We start from the raw sequence: 20,468 nt of genomic DNA, 5'->3' as shown, positions 1-20,468 counted from the left end.
AGGGTACAGTGGTGCATGTTAGCCAAAACCTTTTGGAGGTGCCAAATGCAAATGCAAAAGGATAAAAGACAGACAGAAGCATGCACAAAAGAGCTCAGATTCAGTCCCTGTCTGCCTCTGCTCCCAGCAATCCATCTGGGAATCCAACTTCTTCCTTACCTGAGGTAGCAATAACAACTTTGTTTTCCCCTTCTAGTGAATAGGACCCTGATTTAGAGGTTAATGGGCTCATGGCTGATGAATCTTATTTAAGATGATCCCAGAATGCATAAGTAAAATCCTCTGTTGGTGGAAGTACCTAGCTGTGGGAGAATGGGAGTAGCAATAGTTTAGTTTATGGCCTATGTCCTTCAAAACTCATCTCTGGCATAGATTTAGTGGGTTGTGGCAAGCCACAGGGGTTTGGAATAGCTTTCAAGCTCAACAGAATCTAATTTCCATGACTTAATTTTTCTGGTGCAGTTACAGTGGAGTTTGAATACTGATGATTTCCTTAGGAACCATGTTTCAGGTACAGATGCTCAGTACTGGTTGCTTTCTAAGTGACACGCAGCTGGTGAAATCTACCTTTCTCCTGTGCTCTCCGTGGTGCTAGCAAGCGGCAGGTTTTTTTCTTCCAGCATTAACTTAATTGTTATCCCCATCAGTTACCTGTGTACACTGTGCAAGTGAAAGAGAGACCCCAGGCTGACTGATACTTTGCATGGGGAATAAATCCCAAACCACACTTGAATGGGACCTAAGATTTACTCTGTCTGATGGCTGCATGCAATGAAAGGGGGTGAAAGTGAATAGATCAAAAATACCTGTTGGAATCTGCTCTTTCTGACTGTCCTGGTTTACAATCTCAGCTCAAGAGTTTTGGGTCTGAGGAGATTACCTGCTTTGAAGACTTGGCACTAAAGACCTTGGGTCTGGTGCTGAGAAAACTGTATTTTTGTCATCTTAGTTTCTTCCACTACCCGTTGGAAGAAAAGCAATGAGCTACAATAGGAGAAACAATGTATATTTTCTTCACTTTTAGCAGTAAATTTTGCCACTCCACGGAATTATTTATTCATGTTTCATTTTGGATAAGTATGATACACATCATGACATAAGCCCTAAAGTAACTTTTAAAATGACATTCAGGACAACTGTCTTGACAAACAAAGCTTTTTTTTTTTTTTTTTTCAATTTTCTTCCCCCTCCCCCCATTATATTAGCATATTTTGCTCAAACATGAAGCAAACTTATGGACAAACCCAACATGTCGTGTGCTTCATGGATCATAACAGCAAGACTGTTTCATTTCCCATCCATACTTATGATCATATATATTAAAATAAATTACAACACATTTTTTTCTGGTTAACCTTGTCACCTTTTAAAAACAATATACACTTAATACTTGAAATAAGAAAAGAACAAAACAAATCTAATTACTTTTTTTTTTCCACACACAAACATATACATATGAACTACATGTGCTTGCAAATAGATTTCAATAAGTGTGATGATATTTTGATATATATGCACTATGGCATTCCCTCCCTAAACAATGAGAGACTTGCTATCATATGTACTTGCCCAGAAGCCAGCTTTCTACTGTATGGCTGTAAGCTCACCAGATTAGGGTTGTCATTTACTTTCTTCTTACACAGTGCCCACTGTAATGAAGGAAAAGTGTCATTTAATTTTATGTATCAAAATGGAGTAAGTGAATTCTTCATGAAACAATCATATTTTGTTTTCTGAAAGATCGATATTATTAACATGTATACAAGTTGACAACCATCTTCACAGCTGCCTTGAAATTTCAAGCCACTGTTCTTGGCTTGTGTGTGAGGAGATAATGTTGTTGCCTTGCAAATGCCACACATAGAAATAGGCAGACTTCTTTAAGGTTACACATTTTCTTTTCCTTTTGCCTTTTTTTTTTTTTCTTTTCTTCTTCCCAGAATCTACATTTTCACATTCTCCAGCTCAGTAAGCAGTGGTAAATATTAAAGCAATCTAGAATAGAAAGTATGACACAAGGTGAGAAACAACTAAAATGTAAGTTCTGCTTGTTTTCCATTATAGCCTTACTTAGTAGAAAGCAAAAAACCTAGATTTGTTTATCAAATTTCTAGTGTAACAAAGGAGTAAGAGAATGGTGTCAAGAGGATTTCTCCTGATACATATTACCTGACTACGTTCTTAGTCTCTTGCTTCAAGACTTCTGCTTCATGATAATTTTGGTTCCATTTTGTACTCTTTTGTACCCCTCTATGATCTATTTGAATATGGATATTCTTAATTTTAAGTGGAAGTAATGTGGAACATTTTCTTGACTATTCCAGCTATTTCCTTCTTCCACTGAGGCTATAAATACAGATTTTTGTTTCCAGCTGGCCTTATATCCAACCACCTGCTTCTAGTTAAAAAAGAAAAAACGACTAAGACTCATTCAACCTGCAGATTGCTTTTGGCTTGTAGCTATCTCAGTAGCAGCAGGCTCACAGAAGTTGGTATATTTTATTTGCAGGAGAAGGTTTACCCAAGCTTTGTCTTCTTTTTTTTATTTCTATTTTTTGGCTTGAAGAGGATTTAAGATCCTGCTTTGAGGTCTAGATTCCAAAAGCCATGTGAATATGCAGTGAAACTAAACTGAATCCAGAAATCTTTTAGCATCACAGTCATTTGAAACTGAGAAAGGAAGAGGGCAGAGCTAGAGAAAGAAAAAGGGAGCATGTATCACTGAACCAACTGGCTGCGATTCTTCTAAGCTGCCAAGGGAAATTGAGTTTGTAATTCTTATTACAGGTGATAGAAACAGGGCATCCAAATTGCTTAGCTAACTTGAGAAATCTTATTGTTTCAGGGATTCTTCAGCAATCAGGCACTTTACCTTTTCCAAATGTGCTCCTTTAACTCCTTTAGGCACAATTAACTTTTAAATTACTGGATGAAAGTTTTCTTACTTTATTTTAGCACAGTCACCTAGGATACTGAAATGGGGTTAGAAAGCATGTGTCCCACATATTGTCTTATGGCAAAACTACAAATGAGCTGCAGCAGTCTGCCATTTCCAAGACACTGCTGATGCACTGGTTATTTTATTTGAGAAGACCAGAGTTACAGTTCATGGAGGAGGGACAGCCTGACTATGTGCTTCTTTCCCTGCTACTCCATGTCAAGCCACACTGGGAGCTGAAAGGACAGGAATAGACAGCAGTCGTCATGCTACCCCCAGGTAGTACTAAAATCATTAAGGGGAAAAAGGTAATTAGCAAACTGGCCAGAATAGGTTTCCTCTTCCTCACTTCTTCCTGGATGTTTCATTGCTGGGGATGGAGGTGAAACTGTAGCGTATTACACAAATGTTGCCCCCTTTGAAGAAAAATGTATAAAGATTTTCCATTTTATTACTGGCTAAGGATCCTTTTTTTCACAGGATGCAGTAGCAGATGAGGCAAAATAACTGTATGACAGCAGTTTCTTGGCTGTCTTTGCTAGAAGCTGCTGTTATCCTTGGGCATCCAGAAACTGCTTTCACTACTGGATTTGAACAATGATTTGCCTTTTCATGGGTTAAATGTGTGCTTCAGGCATTCACACATCCTGAATGTTTTTTGGGAAAAGTCCAGTATCTAGGACAGACATATAGGCAGGGTGTAGGAAACTCTATTTCAACATAACTTTGGTGTGATTCAGTCGCAACATGGCATACATTCCAAAGTTTCTCCACACAATTTTTTTTCTCCTATCAAAAGGTTTAAAAGATTTTCCATTAAATATTCATGCTGAGTTCTTACTGTGTCTCTTATGCTTCAACTACAATTTGTGGTGTGCAGGATGTAATGTGGTTTTCTTTCTTAATTTTCTTTTTGATAGTATAATTGTTACCATCGTAGGTGGTGCAATACCATGATGCAAGAAATAAGGAAAAAAAGACAGCTACTGTTCACGTAATAAAGGAAAACTTGAATGAGTGACAATAACATCAACTTAATTAAAAAAAAAATTGTTTAAAGAAATATCTAGTGGCATCAGCTTGTATCAACAATTCTATAGGGGGCTCAAAGTCTCCTGCCTGATCTCAATTGTACCTGGAGCTGTTGACCCTGTTGGCACCATGAGGGTGCAAAGGGTGCATGAATGGTGAGGGAAGGGGAAATAGAGGGTAAACGCAGTCTCCTAGTCTGAATCCAACTGAGCTGATGTTGTGGACTAAGCATTTCTGAAAAGAATGCTGCCAATTAATAACAGAGGAAGAAGGGTGGGGAGGGGGGAAGAGAACCAGCTCAAAACCTAAAAATAAGGCTGAGGTGGGGCACTACTTAGTCTTAATCCATTTTACACTATTGCAAAATCTTTTCTTAATACATTGCTACAGGGTCCTCTTCAGGTCACTCACGGGGAATCTGAGCACTTGTACATCCATTCATTATGAGAGAGGAGTACCAGCCTGTGGAAGTGACCATCAAAATGTATTTGTGGGAGGTTCTTTTACAGAAATTATTGACTAGTTTACTGTGGTACCTGCTTTCTCAAGTCACTCTGGTGGTTTTGACATTTTCAGATTTTTCCTTTTCTGCAGAACTATTGCTGCGCCTTAGAGTCTCACTGCACTGACTCCCCAGAGAGTTCAGCCTTGGTCTTGTGCCAGCATGGGGGCCAGACAATATGCATGTCAGAGGTAAGGAAATACACTTCATTCCCTTTTTTAGTGGCAGATATGCACTGTCCACCTGTCTCATTGTATGATAGTGCATCCATGTGGGTCAGATGCCTCCTCACAGCCCAGTCCTTTTTTCCTTTTGCAGTAAGATAAACTGTGGTGTCTCTTTGATCTCTAGCAGAAAAGAAATGACTCCTTCAAGAGGCAGAGTAGGCATTCAGCCACCCTGTTCTTAAAAGAACTGTCACAAAGGTGCTTATATAGGTCTGACCCTGATGCTGTACTCCTTATTCATCCAAAACAGCCACAGTAAGCACGTGTCCCACAAACACATACAAAGAAGACTATGTGGAGCAAGATAAAAGCTTGTCTCTGAGTCTTGCTGTTCTCCCTTCTGTTAAGAGATGCCATATGCCTTGCCAAGTCCATGGTGAAATAAATAGGCTACAAAAAGTAGAACATTGCTAGAGGCAGGAAGCAAACACTGATTCTTAAAAAACGAATACTGACTGAACTCAAGGCGATACACACAATGCTGACAGCTCTGCAAGGTGGTGCTCAGCAAGAGCAAGCGCTGATTTTCATTACCAGCACACATTTCACAGAAGTAACTAAGCACACAGCTGCTCAGGAAACCTTGCAGTGCACTAACAATGCAATCACTTTTTAGAGTCATTCTAAGGGAATAGGGGAATTCAGCAATTCATAATTAATCCTAAAAGCACATTTTTTGATATTTCTTTTGAGATTTATTTTTTTAATTGTGTCATTTAATATGAATCAATCAGCTGCAACTGTCTAGAATTTTGACGAATTTTTGCTTCTAACATTGATTTCAACATTTAACATGAAGTGACTGTGGGGGCAATAGATTACTGTTAAAAAAAAATGACAATTACAAGGGAAAGGCACATGCAAATGTCTTCAATGGGCAGTTCAGAAACACTTTGTTTTATCCCCATTTGTTTCTTTAACTGCCCATATTAAGGTACACTAGAATTTTGGACTTCAGTGCGGTGGTTACTATATCAGCAAAAATAATTTCCCTGGTGTTAGAATTTAGGCAGGGGTTATTCCTTTGTATTAATGTTCTACAAATTGTCATAGAACAAAGAGGATTAGTCTCAAGCATCTCCATAAATCTCCAACTAAGTAGTTCAGAGCATTAAAAAAAAAAAAAAGCAGCAAGAAAACTCACTTCTAAATTTAAAACCAGCTAAAGTGAAGAAAATTCTAACAACCCTTGCATTCTTCTTAGTCTGGCGACCTAAAAGGGAGCAGTGATGCAACCACAGATCAACCACTAAGAAAAGAGATTCTCAAAACTGCCTAGCCTTGGGTCCTACAGCTATGTCAGGGGTACACCAGGGAAGCACAGCTAGATTTTACTTTTGGCACGTTGCCCTTTATAGGAGTGGGAGATTTTTATCCTGCTTAGAAAATCTCTGCCAAAGATTGTGGATACTGATTTTATAAAAGTCTACACCCCATTATAGATCAGCCTGACTTTGGTTTCAAAGTGCTGAAATTTAATTTTAAGATTGGATGCAGGTTCTGAAACCACATTAATCTGAATGTTCTGTCTTATAATATTTTCATATTAATTTTGGCTAAACGTACATAGTCATTATCATCCTTGTTCCAAATTATGTCAAACAATATCTACAAATTGTATTTGTTATCAGTCACTTAGCAACAAACCTATGGCTCATAATTGCTGGAAAATTGAGAGGTGGCTGAATAACTCTCTATCTTCCCTTTACTGAGAATTTCAAAGTAAGATCAGTAGTATCAACGATAAAGAATAAAGTTTCAGTTCTGAGCCTTTTGAGATTTGTTTTGAGACATAAAACAAACTAAAAAGGTTACTTCTACTGAACTAACATTCCACTTCTGTCTTCCCTCCATTAAAAAGCTTTCTAAAACCTGGAAAAACTTGCCCCTCTTCCTCTAAGATACTGCCCCTGAAAGAAACATAACCACATAGTTATTAAAATGGCATCAAGAACAGCTAAGTAAGTAATCTGTTCTTGGAAATTAGTTTTGTGTTTATCTGTTATCTACAAATATACAAGATGAGAATGACTGTGGCTAGAGGTTCATTTATCTGGCAGTATGCTAGCCTTTTTGAGGCTATCATGTTTTAAAAGATTATTTTAGCTTTACGATCCCTGTATTATGCATGGACAACCATAGTTTACTTGGCATTGGAGAAGAGTTCGTTCCTAGTAGCAGAGGATTTGTATGTTTTAGTTTACTTTTAGAAATAGTAAGACAATCATATTTCCCAAGGATTATGTAAAATGCTTTTTTTTTTCTTTTTGTCAAGTATACGTTAACATTTTAGCAGTGGCTTTGAAATTAAAATCAGGACTAACAAAAACAGCTCTCTCTCTTCAAGGTAGAACTCAGCTCCTCTATGCCAGAAATGTCTAGTGGGTTGCCTTCCCTGGGTGGGATCCAGGGCTCTGTTACAGTAAACTGGTCCAGTGTGATATCACAGATATAAAAAATATTCCATTCTGTATCAAAACTAGGCACATGCCTTATATTTATATGAAGAGAAGATCAACAGAGCTGAACATCTTTCCTCTCAACTATTCATCTCTGGCCTTCTACATGAGGAGAAAAATATGTTATTTCTAATTGGTAACTGCAAGAGTCTAATTTGGGTTAGATGGTATTTAAAAGGAAGGTGACATCACACTCGGGTCAGTATTGGTGGATATCTAAAAGCATAACCTCTCATTTGTATTGCTTTAAAATGTACACAGTATAGATGTAGATTAAAAAACAAACAAACAAAAAACAAAAAAAAACTACCAATTTTTTGTGGCGTAGAACCAACTAGAAGGGGTGATGAAAGATTTTATCAAATGAGATCTATAGATACAAATTTCACTGTAGAGTATGTTTTAGACAAATGTGTCTTTTTCCTTAAGTATGTAAATCCTACACTGTAGGCTTTTTTTTTGTTTTTTTTTTTCTTTTATTTTTGTAGTGGTAGAAAATGTTGAACAATTGTCCATGAGCATGAGCCAGTGGTTCATTGCTGATATCCCCAGAATGCCAATATTTGCAATGCAAACAGTTAGTACAATTTCCCAGTTCTATGAAAGGCCCTGACATATCTGCCTCAAGGTCTGGAGGCTCTGCTGTATAACCACAAATAGTCTTTCCATTTTCATGTAACCTTTTGATACAGTGACAGCTGCATTAAGCTGCATCTGCCTAGCAATTCCACATGCCAGGCTGGTTTAATTGGTTTTAATGCCACAGAAAAAGCACTGCTAGCAAAATACCATCAAATCATTTTCATATTGAACCTCCGTGGTCCAGTAACCTCCCCTTCAATCACAGCACCATTGTTTTTGCGAGGGACATACTCAAGGTCAATGCTGGTTTTGTGTTTGCCTTTCCCTCGGCTCCACACAAAAAGAAGGAGGAAACAAAATAAAACCACTCCAAGGAATGTGAAACAGCCCATAGCTGTTGACACCAATATTGTCTTAAGGTCCAGAGAGAAGGTGTTTGCATTAGTTCCATTGGAACTTGTGTCATTGGAGTCTGTCATATACATGGGGGTCCTGTTGGCGTAAAGGAAACGGTCTGAGGTAAACCCCTTTACCATAAGGGAAGCCGAATAGGTGTCATTCCCAGCTGCGTTACTTGCAATACAAACATAGATCCCAGTGTCCTGGTCTTGAGCAAATCGGATCTCCAGGGTGCCATCTCCTAACACAGTGGCTCTTCCGTTAGATTTAGCTGTGATCAGCCTCCGACGTGGGGTAACCCAGGATATGGTAGGTTGCGGATCCCCGTCAGCGTTGCACATCAACTGCACTGTCTGCCCTTCTTCCACTACCAGGTACTGCAACTTCTTGTCTTGTATCTTGGGCTTCTTACAGGTGAAGTAAAAGGAAAGAGCTGTGCTGTGAAAGTCTTTGAATGACCTCTCTTTGACACTGTCTGGGCCAGCACACATTGGTGGCTGGCTGCCAAACTGCAAAGTGGGTTGCCTTTGTAAAATCCAAAGGAGACGGCAGTCACAGGCTAGAGGGTTGTTGTTAATGCAGAGGACCTCAAGGCTTTTAGGAGAATGGAATACATTCTCTTCTAGGGTTTCTAGCAGGTTTTGGGACACATTAAGCACGCGCAAGAATCGGAGCCCTTGGAAAGCATGTGATTCAATGGTACGTAGCTGGGCCCCCACCATGTGGAGTTCCTGCAGGCGCACTAAATCTGAAAGCATGCCTGCTTCAATGGTGCTGATAGGATTGTAAGAGAGGTTTAGATGCGTCAGGTAAACCAGATGTTTAAAAGCAGAGTAAGGTACTGCAGACAGGTTGGTGTTGGTGATAGAAAGAGAAGTGAGGTTGAGACCATACAGACTGTTGGCAGGTAGCATGTCCAGGAGGGGCCAGGCCTCTATCTCTAGGTTTTTCAGGCGAAAAAGTCTTTTAAAGGCATATGCCGGCAAAGAGTTAATGTTGAGCTGTTTCAGATGCAGACTGATAAGATTGTGGAGGTGAGAAAGAGCTTCTGTTGGTACAGCTGTGAGGTTGCATCTTTCCAGGGTGAGCTGCTCCAGGCTAAGCAGTCCACTAAAGGCCCTGTGTGATATATAAACCAAATCATTGTCCCCAACCTCCAGGGATTTCAGGTTATGTAGATCTTGGAACATGTAGTCAAGCAAAATGACAATCTTGTTTTCACTTATATCAAGCTTTGTTAAGTTTGACAACCCAGTGAACACCCCAAGGGGGACCAGCTTCAGACGGTTTCCTTTCAGCCTCAAGGAGCGCAAGTTGAAGAGGTTGTTAAAGGCTCCAGGCTCCACATTAGCGACTATATTGTCACTGAGGTCAATCTCCTCCAGCAAAGGGTACGATGTGAATTCCTCAGGGTTGACAGTCTTCAGTCGGTTCTTGCTGAGGTCCAAGATTTTGGTCTCAATGGGAATGCCCTCTGGGATGGACATCAGACGCCGTCGGTGACAGCTGACAGACTTGTTCTGTGCTGAGCATTCACAGCGGGCTGGGCAGCCTATGGTGTTGCCTGTGAAGACTAGCAGCACAGCCAGACCCAAGAAAGGCTGCCAGCATGATACAGCTGTGTGATGCATGACTCCACTGATCCGGTCTAACCCTCCGTCACGGGCCTGTGGGGATAAGGATGGGAAAGGGGAGAAGTTAAATCTGCAGCTAAAGGAGATCTCTGCCAGTTTTACAGAACCATTTCAAAGCAGGCACATGTGTTTTCACTAGAACCAAAACAACAAAACCTATTGTGAATGGCGAGAGCAACAAAAAAACAGATTTTTCCTTACTATCACCAGGCTTGTTGAAGGATCTGTTTATCCAGCATTTCCCCTCCAGATGTAAGAGGAGATAAAACAGCTTTTCCTACTGCAAAAACTAAAGGAGGCTTTTCTCACTCTCCTAGAACTAAAGCAGAGATAAACACCATACACTGTACAAATAGGACTAATCATGTTTATGGAAGGTTTACGGCATTGGGCCTCTGTAAGGTGGTATGAAACTAGGTTTTTTTGCCTTCCTATTCACAACAGCATCTTAAGGCAAACCTTAATGATGTATTATCTTCAAGAAAAGGAGCTCCTTTAACAATGAAAAGATTCCTTTTAACATTTATTGCATACATTATAGCTATAAATAGATGGAGCTTGTTCGCACATACATGTACACAATGGCTCAGATGAGGAAGGAAGAACTCCTGCATCTCTAATTACAATTTGCATTAAGGACAAATTAATTCTTTGCTTTTACTGCACACAGAGATTTTACATGATTTTTAGAACCAAACACCCGAGAAGGTTTTATAGAATATATCTTTGTACTTCCAAGACATGGAAACTAACTCTGAGGGACAAAAATAGCAAGACAAGATGAGCTGGCTGTGTTTAAGCAGCACAGTGTCCAAAGAAGCACAAAAGATTCCATGGAAATCGCAGTTAGTAAGAGATATATTCATTCTCACCTTCAGGTTAAAACGAGGATAGCAGAAGACACGATAACCTCTATAAAATTAACTATGCTTCTCCAAAGGTGCTACTTCACAGGTTTAGTCACCAAAGGCAAGGACTCTTTCAATGGAGGTGACTAAATGAAGACACTCAATAACCCATTTCAAAAGAAGGAAAAAAAGAAAAAAAAGAATACTGAAGGTGCTCATCAAAGGAGGGTGTGTCTGAGACACTTGGAGAGTAAGTCATGCTGCAAGCAAGGACTGGGGGAAGTGCCTTAACTCCTGTGGTACAGCCAACTGCATGAGGCCATGGGCTAGTACTGGGAGTCAGGCTTCATAGCATTTATAAAACCTAAAAGCCAGCTCAGGCCTTGTGAGAACTCTTCCTAACTGGTTAATTTGAGCTTCATTTTAGCGGTATTTGTACAATTATTTACATAACTCTTGCCTGCAACTTCCTTTCAGGTCTGGAGAGATGAGTATCACCCAGCTGGTCCTACACACAATGACAAAATTAGCCAGTGCCTAGGCATTCGCTGCCTGACCTGCATCTTTCTCCTTTGAGAATCATCTGGCTATCACTTAAGAATTTTTCAACTTAATTTTGAGTCAAGTTTTGTTTGTCTGTGTGCAGTCACGTGGATTGTTTATCATGAAAGAAATCCCCCTGTACACACAGAAGGATTCACAGATTTAAACAAATATGGTATAACTAAATTAGTGCTGCAAACAGACAGGTATATTAGCAAATAAGCTGTCTGAAACACATAAAAATAATATTGAGTAAAACCTTAGACTGATGAAGAAGAAACTCCGACTAGTAACTGCTGCAACAGCACCACACTCCTCTCACAAACAGCTTGGGATGTGATAACATATAAGTCATCCTGTCTGAGGGAGGAGGGCTGTCCTCTGAGATTGTGGATGATAAGAAGGGTGGGGATTCAACATGTGAGAAAAATAGTAGGTACTTGGATCTGCTTATGTTACCGTATCATTAACAATTCTCAACAGAAACTGTGTGGTTCGGATGGACTAAGTAATGAACAGCTGTTGTGCTTTGACTGTTAAAAACTTAATTGGGTGGACAAGAAATTATCTTGGAGCTTCGTAGAAATAGTGTTCTCTGATTGACCATAGATGAATGGTGCTCATATTACTCCTCTCATTACTGTGGAAGAATATAACCCTTGACTGATGCAGCTTCTTCTATCTACTCTAATGCTTCTATGCAGAGACTACTACGAGGCAAATTGCATGCTGTTTTTGTGATGTAGTCTGGGGACCTGGATGAAGGCTATGCTTTATTATGCTACCTATAAAAGCACATTTCAACTTTGTCCTAGAAGGATAACCTGCTGAGATTCGTTTAGTTTTCCCCTTAAGTTGTAGTCTTGCAAGTAACTATTGCTAGTTATGTCCAGCTGTGACAAAAGTTTTCAGGGATAAACTTCACTTCATTAGGCACTAAGTTAAAACTAGAAATCTATAGGGGTCTGTGAGCTAGGTGTTTGCAATGAATTCAGATCAAAGGGGCTTTCGAGCTCCCTGATCAGAGCTCAGTCTGTGAGATTAGCGCTTTCATACTGATACTTCTAGCACACAGAGAATTAATTTCCTATCTTACTCACCTAATGTATGAAACACAAAGTAAACAGGTTCAGTGGAAGACAAGCACCCCTGGAGTGCTCATTTTAGACACCAAAAATATGAAATGCTTTTTGCAGCTATCCAAGCCAGCTGGTATCTAAAACTTTTGAGGAGTATGAAGTAGAGGATGGACAGTATAAAAGATGATAAAAGAATTTTATTTTTACTGTGGCTGGAATAAATAAAGCACTTCAAGCATTAACAGTTGCCTTCTGCAAGACCACGTGCACACAAATGAGGACTGATTATGCATTTATCTGTAAGAGTGCATGCATGTTTGTATATGCAGGCAAACAAGAGTCAGAACTGAGATTTTAACTGGAGTAAATTACACATCAATAAAGAAAAATATATATTCAATCACAAGTCAGGAAAACAAAGATTACTTGGATCAATAAGTATAGGTTAGAAAAAAAATATAAATTAAAGGGATAATTTAAATTTACATTGACCTAGATAATAATTCAATACTTCATGGTAACCACATCTGAGACTATACCCTTAGCGTTGAACTGCTTTGTGCAAAATGAATTTATCTTCATTATGCTAAGAATATAATCTTACCTTATTGTACAAATAATGAATGAAAGATAAAAAGGTCTAGCAAAGCAAATATGGGCAAATTAAAGATTTCTGACTCTTTGCAGGACAAGATGAATGTTGGAAGAAGCTGATAGTGAACTTTGACCAACTATTGCAGATGTTTCATTTAGAATTTGACAAATGTGATGTGGTATTTTCAAAACATTTCTTTAGACTTCTGGGATGTTAATTAATTGGCAACCTCATTGGCACTGTGCTGAACTGTCAGTGCTACTGTTCAACATGGCATCTTTCATTCATGCTTAAACAACCAGCACTACATACTTCATCTTTTGCCAGTATAGGGATTCCCTCTAAATGTCTGCAGGATTACCCCATTATCCTTCTTTGCATCCCTCTGTACAACTTTTCTTCACTGTGATGCATACAAGAAAGTAAAGTACAGTGCATGCATACAAGTATATATATATATACATATGTGTAAGCTAAAAGTATCATCTTTTTGCCCTGTGATTGTTCTACCTTTTGTACTGTGGAGTACTTCTCTAAAATTATGGCTTGTTAGCACAAAATTTCTAAGTATATACTAAATAATTATGCACTGGCAATTTTCATATGCTTGGAAGTGACTATGAGAACATGTAAAATTTTCCTGAACTTTGAGGTATTACATTTTGATACACTATGGACAATGAAATATACCATGGTATTCCTTATTAAAAAATAAAATTAGCTAACTACCTCCTTATCTGTCTTTCTCTGCTTCTGTTTCTTCAGTCCAAAGTCAAGAGTCAAGTTACTGTTAGCTGATGCTCCTTTTCAACACAGGACCTCAGTAAAAGTTCAGCCATACAATTAAGAAAGCTCATTAAAGTTATTAGTTAATACTTCCATGTGATCTCACCCAAACTAGCCATCTCTGCTGCTTTGAAATGCAAATCATTTTTCACAAAGTTCTGTGGCTTTGAATGCACCCATCAATACTTTACAAGAATGTGTATATACCATACCCCATAGCTTTTAAATTGAAGAGCTATAATAAAGAATAAATACAAAGTAACCTGATTATCCCTCAGAATGTGGTACAATTCTGAGTATCATGCCATGCCAAAGTGGTATTGTATCATTTCTCCCTCTCCCCCTGACTAATATTGAAGCCTTTACAGTTAAAAATGGAATGCATTTAACCAGGCTCCACCTGATGTTCCAGTACCACAGGGGACCAGGCTTTGGACAGAAAAGATGAGTCAGAAGATCTGTTTCTGTCGTTAGCTGCATGCTTGACCCTCCAACTTCATAGTTTGATCTCACCTTCTCCCATCCCCCTCTCCCCTCACCCTTTCTCCCAGCCTTTAGGTCAACAAAAAATCCAGTGGATCATACCAGAAATCAAAATTTTTCATATGTTGAGGTCACTTAACACATTCTCTTATAAGATTCACTTTTTTTACTCACAAACTTATCTTTCAGCTACCTACCACAATGATTTGGAAGACCAGATGATCTGGCTTCCCTGCACTCTTCTCTGATGCTGGACCTGACCAGGTAAGGGAAGGGAGGGTGAGGAGTCCCTCCTGCTGAACTGCACCAAGGTGGCAATTGTGGCAAGTTTTGCCCAGAGGATGAATGTGAACAGGCTGGCACTATGACAAACTGAGATGGTTTTACGGACAGCCAAAAAGAAACACAAAAATGTTAGACACTTATGAATGCTCTTACAGTGAGACATAATGCCACAAAAAGGATGAGTGAAATCCTGACTGTGGCATTTTCTGACAAGACTGTGTAACCCTGACATTCTTCCTATCATTCTTCCAATGTAAGAGCCAATGTGTAGCAAAGGCTTTGTATTACCAGGTCTTGTGCCAGGAAATTATCTAAGCTTGGAGTATGGATCCCAGGTTGTATCACAAGCCTGCCTATACACTCTCCAAAGGAGGATTTTTTTTTAAATCAGAGCTTCTCAAAAATGATTCAAGTAAACTCTGGTGGGCTAACTTCCCTGCCTCTTTAATCAAGTTATTTTGCTTATGCAGAGAGTTTGTTCTTCTTCCCTTCATGGATCTCTTAAACATCTCAGTGTTTAAATAAAGTGCAAAACACTAAGTAGCAGTCTATCTGCATTCCAGTAATTAATAGATTACGTGAAACCTTGAATAGCAACTGCAGCAGCAACAAGAAACACAAGTCTGACAATTCATTGAATTGGAAACAAAGTTTTGATTCAATTTTTCTGCAGTCCTGGCTTCATTCTCTACTAAGTCCTAAGGAAAAGCTTCATGGGCTAACAACAGCCCAGAAACTACAGGCATGTTACAATTTTTTTTTTTTTTCCTTTCTTTTTTCAGAAGAAACAGTATTTGTTTTCAACAGTACCCTGGTTATACTTAAGACTGAGACCCAGACCTGTCTGCCATTATTACAGACAGAAATAAACAATCAAAAAACCAAAACCAAGCAAACCCAAACAACCCCCCACCCCCCCAAAAAAAAACAACCCATGAAAAGCTAAACAAAACAAGAAAACAAAACCCAACAACCAGAGGAACCTTTTGAAAGGCTTTCCAACTATTATTGTAAGACCGGTTAAGATCTTTGCACCAGGTGTTATAAAACTAGACAAGTTGGTACAGTTTTTTTCTCCAAATGCTTAGATTATTGTTCAAATGAAAGTGAAAGAAGAAGAGAAGCAGGTGTGCCAAATAACAGAAGGTAAGAAAATTATAATGATAAATTCATGTGATTATACAAATTACCCATACAAGGCTTAGAAATACAGACCGTCTGAAATTAAGCAAAGTAATGAATCCACCAGTACACATTCTGTTCTTAACCCAATGTTTTTAAGACTGATTTACCAATTTATTGCAGTTGTCACAGACGAAATTTGAAGGAAAAGATAATAAACCTTAAGGATTAGCTCACAAGAGATAATTTATGCATAAATGACAGGAAAAGAAAGTGAAAATATTTGCAAGAATTGTACACAAAAATGACACTGATAGTAAATTGAAGGGGAAGAAGTTTACAGAAAACGTATATGACCTGTTACATGAAGGGGTGTAGAAGAGATTTGAGGTAAAGTAAAACTCAGATTTTTTTGCATATGTTAATGATATAAGTCAACCATTCAGGCAAGGTAAATCTACTATCATAACCACACAACTGATTGCCTTATAAAATTTGCAAATATTTCCAGAGAAACAGCTTTTGACAAAGAATTATTAGTTGAATAAATAATACTACTGCGCTTAGTGTATCTTTTCTGTCATCTATTCCTTCCAAATGCAGAATCAAAATTTTGAAAGGTATGACTGCTTATGCCAAATTGTTCACTCATCTTTAGTAAACAGGATCTCTACTTTACTGGTGAAAAGTGATGTCACTAATCGCTAAATATTCAGTGGCAAAAAAGAAGAATAACACTCTTAGGACAAATATGGATGTGTTGATGCACCTGAACACGGTAACACAATAATGAAGAAAGATACAGACTTATGTCTCTGAAAACAGTGCAGCTTCTTGGTAGTTTGATGTTGAGGCTGCTTAGTACTGGAAGAACACCCAACTGTTGTATCTAAACTCCATACCTACACTTGCTTCTAAGTATATCTGCATGGTAGTTCACTGTGCTATGTGTGACTTCAAAATGATGCATACTATATTAAAAAAGTCCACATTTTTCTGAAGTTGCTTTAACCCTAACTAATACTAAGCAAAAATTCATCAAGCTCTGATTCACTGATGGTTCTTGAAAGATTTTAATATTCTAGATACTGAGAATGACTTATCACAGGGGATGAAATGTAGTTACCGTAGTATAGGAGGGAAAACCATACAACAGAAAGGAAAGATCTAAAGCTCTTGGAGAAAGTGTAATTCATAAGAATAAATTCCTTTTTTAAGTTAGGATTCATTATTTCAAAGCAGACCTTGTGTTTCATAGTGTACCTAGGCAGGTGAACCATATAAAACCTCTGCTGCCATGAACAGGACATTGAACAAGAGGATGTTAAATACCATACTTGCTTTTCATAGATGCACTAAATAATGCAGTCTGAATAAATTAACTCAAAACTAAATCAGTAGGAAGGCCAACTGCATTAGAATTATAGAATAGTTAGGGTTAGAAAGGACCTTAAGATCATCTAGTTCCAACCCCCCTGCCATGGGCAGGGACACCTCACACTAAACCATGTCACCCAAGGGTTCATCCAACCTGGCCTTGAGCACTGCCAGGGATGGAGCATTTACAACCTCCCTGGGCAACCCATTCCAGTGCCTCACCACCCTTACTGTAAAGAATTTCTTCCTTATATCCGACCTAAACCTCCCCTGTTTAAGTTTTAACCCATTACCCCCTGTCCTGTCACTCCAGTCCCTAATGAAGAGTCCCTCCCCAGCATCCCTATAGGCCCCCTTCAGATACTGGAAGGCTGCTATGAGGTCCCCATGCAGCCTTCTCTTCTCCAGTCTGAACAGCCCCAACTTTCTCAGCCTGTCTTCATACAGGAGGTGCTCCTGTCCCCTGATCATCCTCGTGGCCCTCCTCTGGACTTGTTCCAACAGTTCCATGTCTTTTTTATGTTGAGGACACCAGAACTGCACACAGTACTCCAGGTGAGGTCTCACGAGAGCAGAGTAGAGGGGCAGGATCACCTCCTTTGACCTGCTGGTCATGCTCCTTTTGATGCAGCCCAGGACTGATTAAAGAGAAGGAAGAGAAGCTTTTGTCAACAGCAGTTTTACATTTAAATATTATCTTTCTTCATCCTGGAAGAAACAGTCTTTCTTCTAAAATTGTCTTGGCATGGAAGTAAAGATGACACCCCTGTTAACCTGGACAGTATCTCTTATGTTGAAAAACAGGGATGGAATTCCCTCTGAAATTTTTATTCTAACATTTAGCTGCTCCTCAGCTTCAAAGAGTGAAGATCTTGATGATGGAAAGCTAATGGAAAACAAAAAGGAAGATGATTGAAATTTGGGCCAGTATCAGACTTTTTAGGGCTAGTACATTCAAGCACAATTCAATCCCACTTCAAAAATCTATTTAGGAAGCCACAAGCAATCCACACTGGATCTAGGAAATCACAAGAAAGGTTTTTGATATAACCTGTCATAAATGGAGGTTTCTTTCAAACATCTGCATGTTAAAGTCCAGAGATATCCATAGCTGCTAGAAATAATGAACTGTTTTGGTAATGTGCTGACTTTCACATTGTGTAAACAGACACACAGTGTTAACTTTAACAATATAGTTTGCAAGGTTCTGCAAATTAGCATAATTTCATCTTTTCTACATTTAATACTAAAAGATCTTGCTTATCTCATCCACATACTATAAGAAATCTAGGTGACAGAGACCTTATTGGTTGTTAGGAAAGTCAGATGGATTAATGTGCCATCTGCATTTAAAGCAGATTTTTTTGCCTTTTTTTTTTTTTTTCTTGTGGCTGCTCTGTGTAAATACTGAAAAAGACAAAAGGGAGACCAAAACTGCACAGTGCTCCACAGGGTATGGACCTGACAGAGCTGATTTTTAATGTCTACCACAATCCTCTGACTGCAGTCATCAAGGAGGGTTTCAAACAATTTAAATCTACCCCCTTGGGTGCCTGCATTTTTTTTCTCACAGCAGCATGGAGTCTGGTGAGAAATCATAGTATGTAAAGGCTAAAGCCTCTACACAGACTGTACCCAGCAAAGCTAAAAGATCAGTCAACTAGTATTACAGTTGCTGCTGTTGCTTCATGACACAACTCAAAGCATATTTAGCCAAAAGACCCTGTATTTTTAAGAAACCTTTTTAGCTATGTACATCTGAAAAACCAAATGCATTTTGCAAGACTAACATTCACCCATCTTGGCTGGAGCCAGATACAATCTAAAGTTTATAGCTCCAACTATTTGAAAATGGCTAAAAATTGAATTAAACTGTTCAATTAACTTTTGTGCTAAGGCAAGAACTTCAAAAGTTTGTGGGTACAGCATATGTGTGGTGGGGAGACAAGCAAACCTGTAACACTCATAATTCCAGCAGAATGTATCAGCTGATACAAGTTAAAAAATAAACCCATCAAATGTGTGGTTTTCTTACACTTCAGTAAGCATGTTTGCACGTTCTACTGCACTGAAACCCTATTAGTCAAAACAAGGGGCATAATTGCTGGGGACTGTCTCCATACTGTCATATGCAAGGCCTTCAGAGCACAGCATTGAAGCAAGCTGCTGAGCTCTCTGACGCTGCTCTTTGTAGACTGCTGGAGTAGCCAGAGTCTGCAGAGACAGTACAGGAGCTGCAGCATTATATTTGGTACATTAAAAATAAGTGAAAGAGAACAAACACATTTCTTAGTCCTAGTCAGAAAGCCCTCTATTGGTACAATGACATCAGTTCAGAGTGGCTATCCTAGCAGAAAACTGTGGCCAGCACTCAGAGGTGGCACAAAGCAAAGAATGGATATATTTCAACTCATTGGTCAACACTAATAGGTTATGCAGGAAGAAACTGTGTGATAGTCCCAACTGTAGCCACTTAATGGCTCAGATAAGGAATATACCCTAAGGACAGTTGTACAGAGCTACTGCACTCTGAATTAAAATAGAGTTGATCATAACGCATAGACATGAGAGAAAAAGAAAATAGTGAATTGCCCTGGGGATTTCCTGTTTGCTAAAGGCATTCTTAAAATATATTCAGACACAAAATCAGCATGCAAGAAGGGTCAAGGCAGGACATTCAGAAATAAGATCTGACATGTTGACAGGTGAACAAGAGACAACCATTAATCTCTGCTTTAGTCAAATCCATACTTCATGAATGTTGCTGCAGATATCGTCAGCATGAGCTGAACAAAGCCACCATATTCAGAGAATGAAGAAAAGAGAGACAGAATGTGGAAGACAAAATACTTGAAATTCAATTTTTTTTCATCTGGGTCAGAGTCATAATGAAGCCCTTGATTTGAGCCTGGCCCACTGTAGAGCTCTTGGTGTCAGAGCAGTGCTGTAGGTAGCTTCGAAATGAAAGCAGTCAGAAAGATGCTAACTCTTGTATGCTTCATGGCCAAACTACTCTTGTTACATTTGAAACCCATTCTTCTGAGTATTTACTGCCACCCACTTGCTTGAAATCTGTACCTACATTTGCTAGGGTGCTGCTAGCAACTTTCCAAGAGCTTTCCAAACCCTGGCAATAGAATCTGTTGCGTAATGACTTTTGTGACTTTGTCTCTATACCAGTTTCTTTGGAAGTTAAGAGGGATTTCCTGAAAACCTGCATCTCATTCAGTTGGTATCAGACCTGATGAAGACACTTCTTGTACAAGGTAGAGCTTCTGCTTGAATTAGTATGTATTTGGTAAATATTTCCTTTAATTATTAGTAAAAGGAATGCTACACTTGCTTCAGATGTAAACCTAAACTACACTCACAGCACATTTGGTGCAGTTTTCCTCCTAGTTTACATCTGCAGACTTCAGGTCAAAGATGAAGCTTTAGCTTACAGTACAGTTTCTATCTTGTCCTATAGCAGTACAGTAAAACTACAAAAATCAGATGTGTTTTTCTCTTGAAAAATATTTTGTTGTTTTTTTTTTGTTGAAAAACTGTTTTCCAATAAAATTGTTCTTTTTTATTT

The 20,468-nt window shown here is 38.8% G+C and overlaps 1 protein-coding gene across 1 annotated transcript in view; it reads right to left on the bottom strand.

The window, feature by feature from the left end:
* Nucleotides 1–2,407: 2,407 nt before the first annotated feature.
* Nucleotides 2,408–20,468, bottom strand: part of LINGO2 (leucine rich repeat and Ig domain containing 2) — a 215,981-nt gene continuing 197,920 nt past the window's right edge. Inside the window, exon 4 of the mRNA XM_057425037.1 lies at nt 2,408–9,806. Within this exon, the coding sequence (XP_057281020.1) occupies nt 7,950–9,770 (1,821 nt within the window). The 5' untranslated portion in view covers nt 9,771–9,806 and the 3' untranslated portion in view covers nt 2,408–7,949. The remainder of the gene's footprint in view (nt 9,807–20,468) is intronic.

The sequence above is a fragment of the Pezoporus wallicus genome, unplaced genomic scaffold (genome assembly GCF_028554395.1).
Source record: "Pezoporus wallicus isolate ANWC-B61680 ecotype Strahan unplaced genomic scaffold, APGP_CSIRO_Pwel_v1 contig_2770, whole genome shotgun sequence".
NCBI classification, from domain to species: Eukaryota; Metazoa; Chordata; class Aves; order Psittaciformes; family Psittacidae; genus Pezoporus; species Pezoporus wallicus.
The sequence above is the reverse complement of the archived record's forward strand: the minus strand, read 5'-3'. Positions and strand labels throughout refer to the sequence as shown.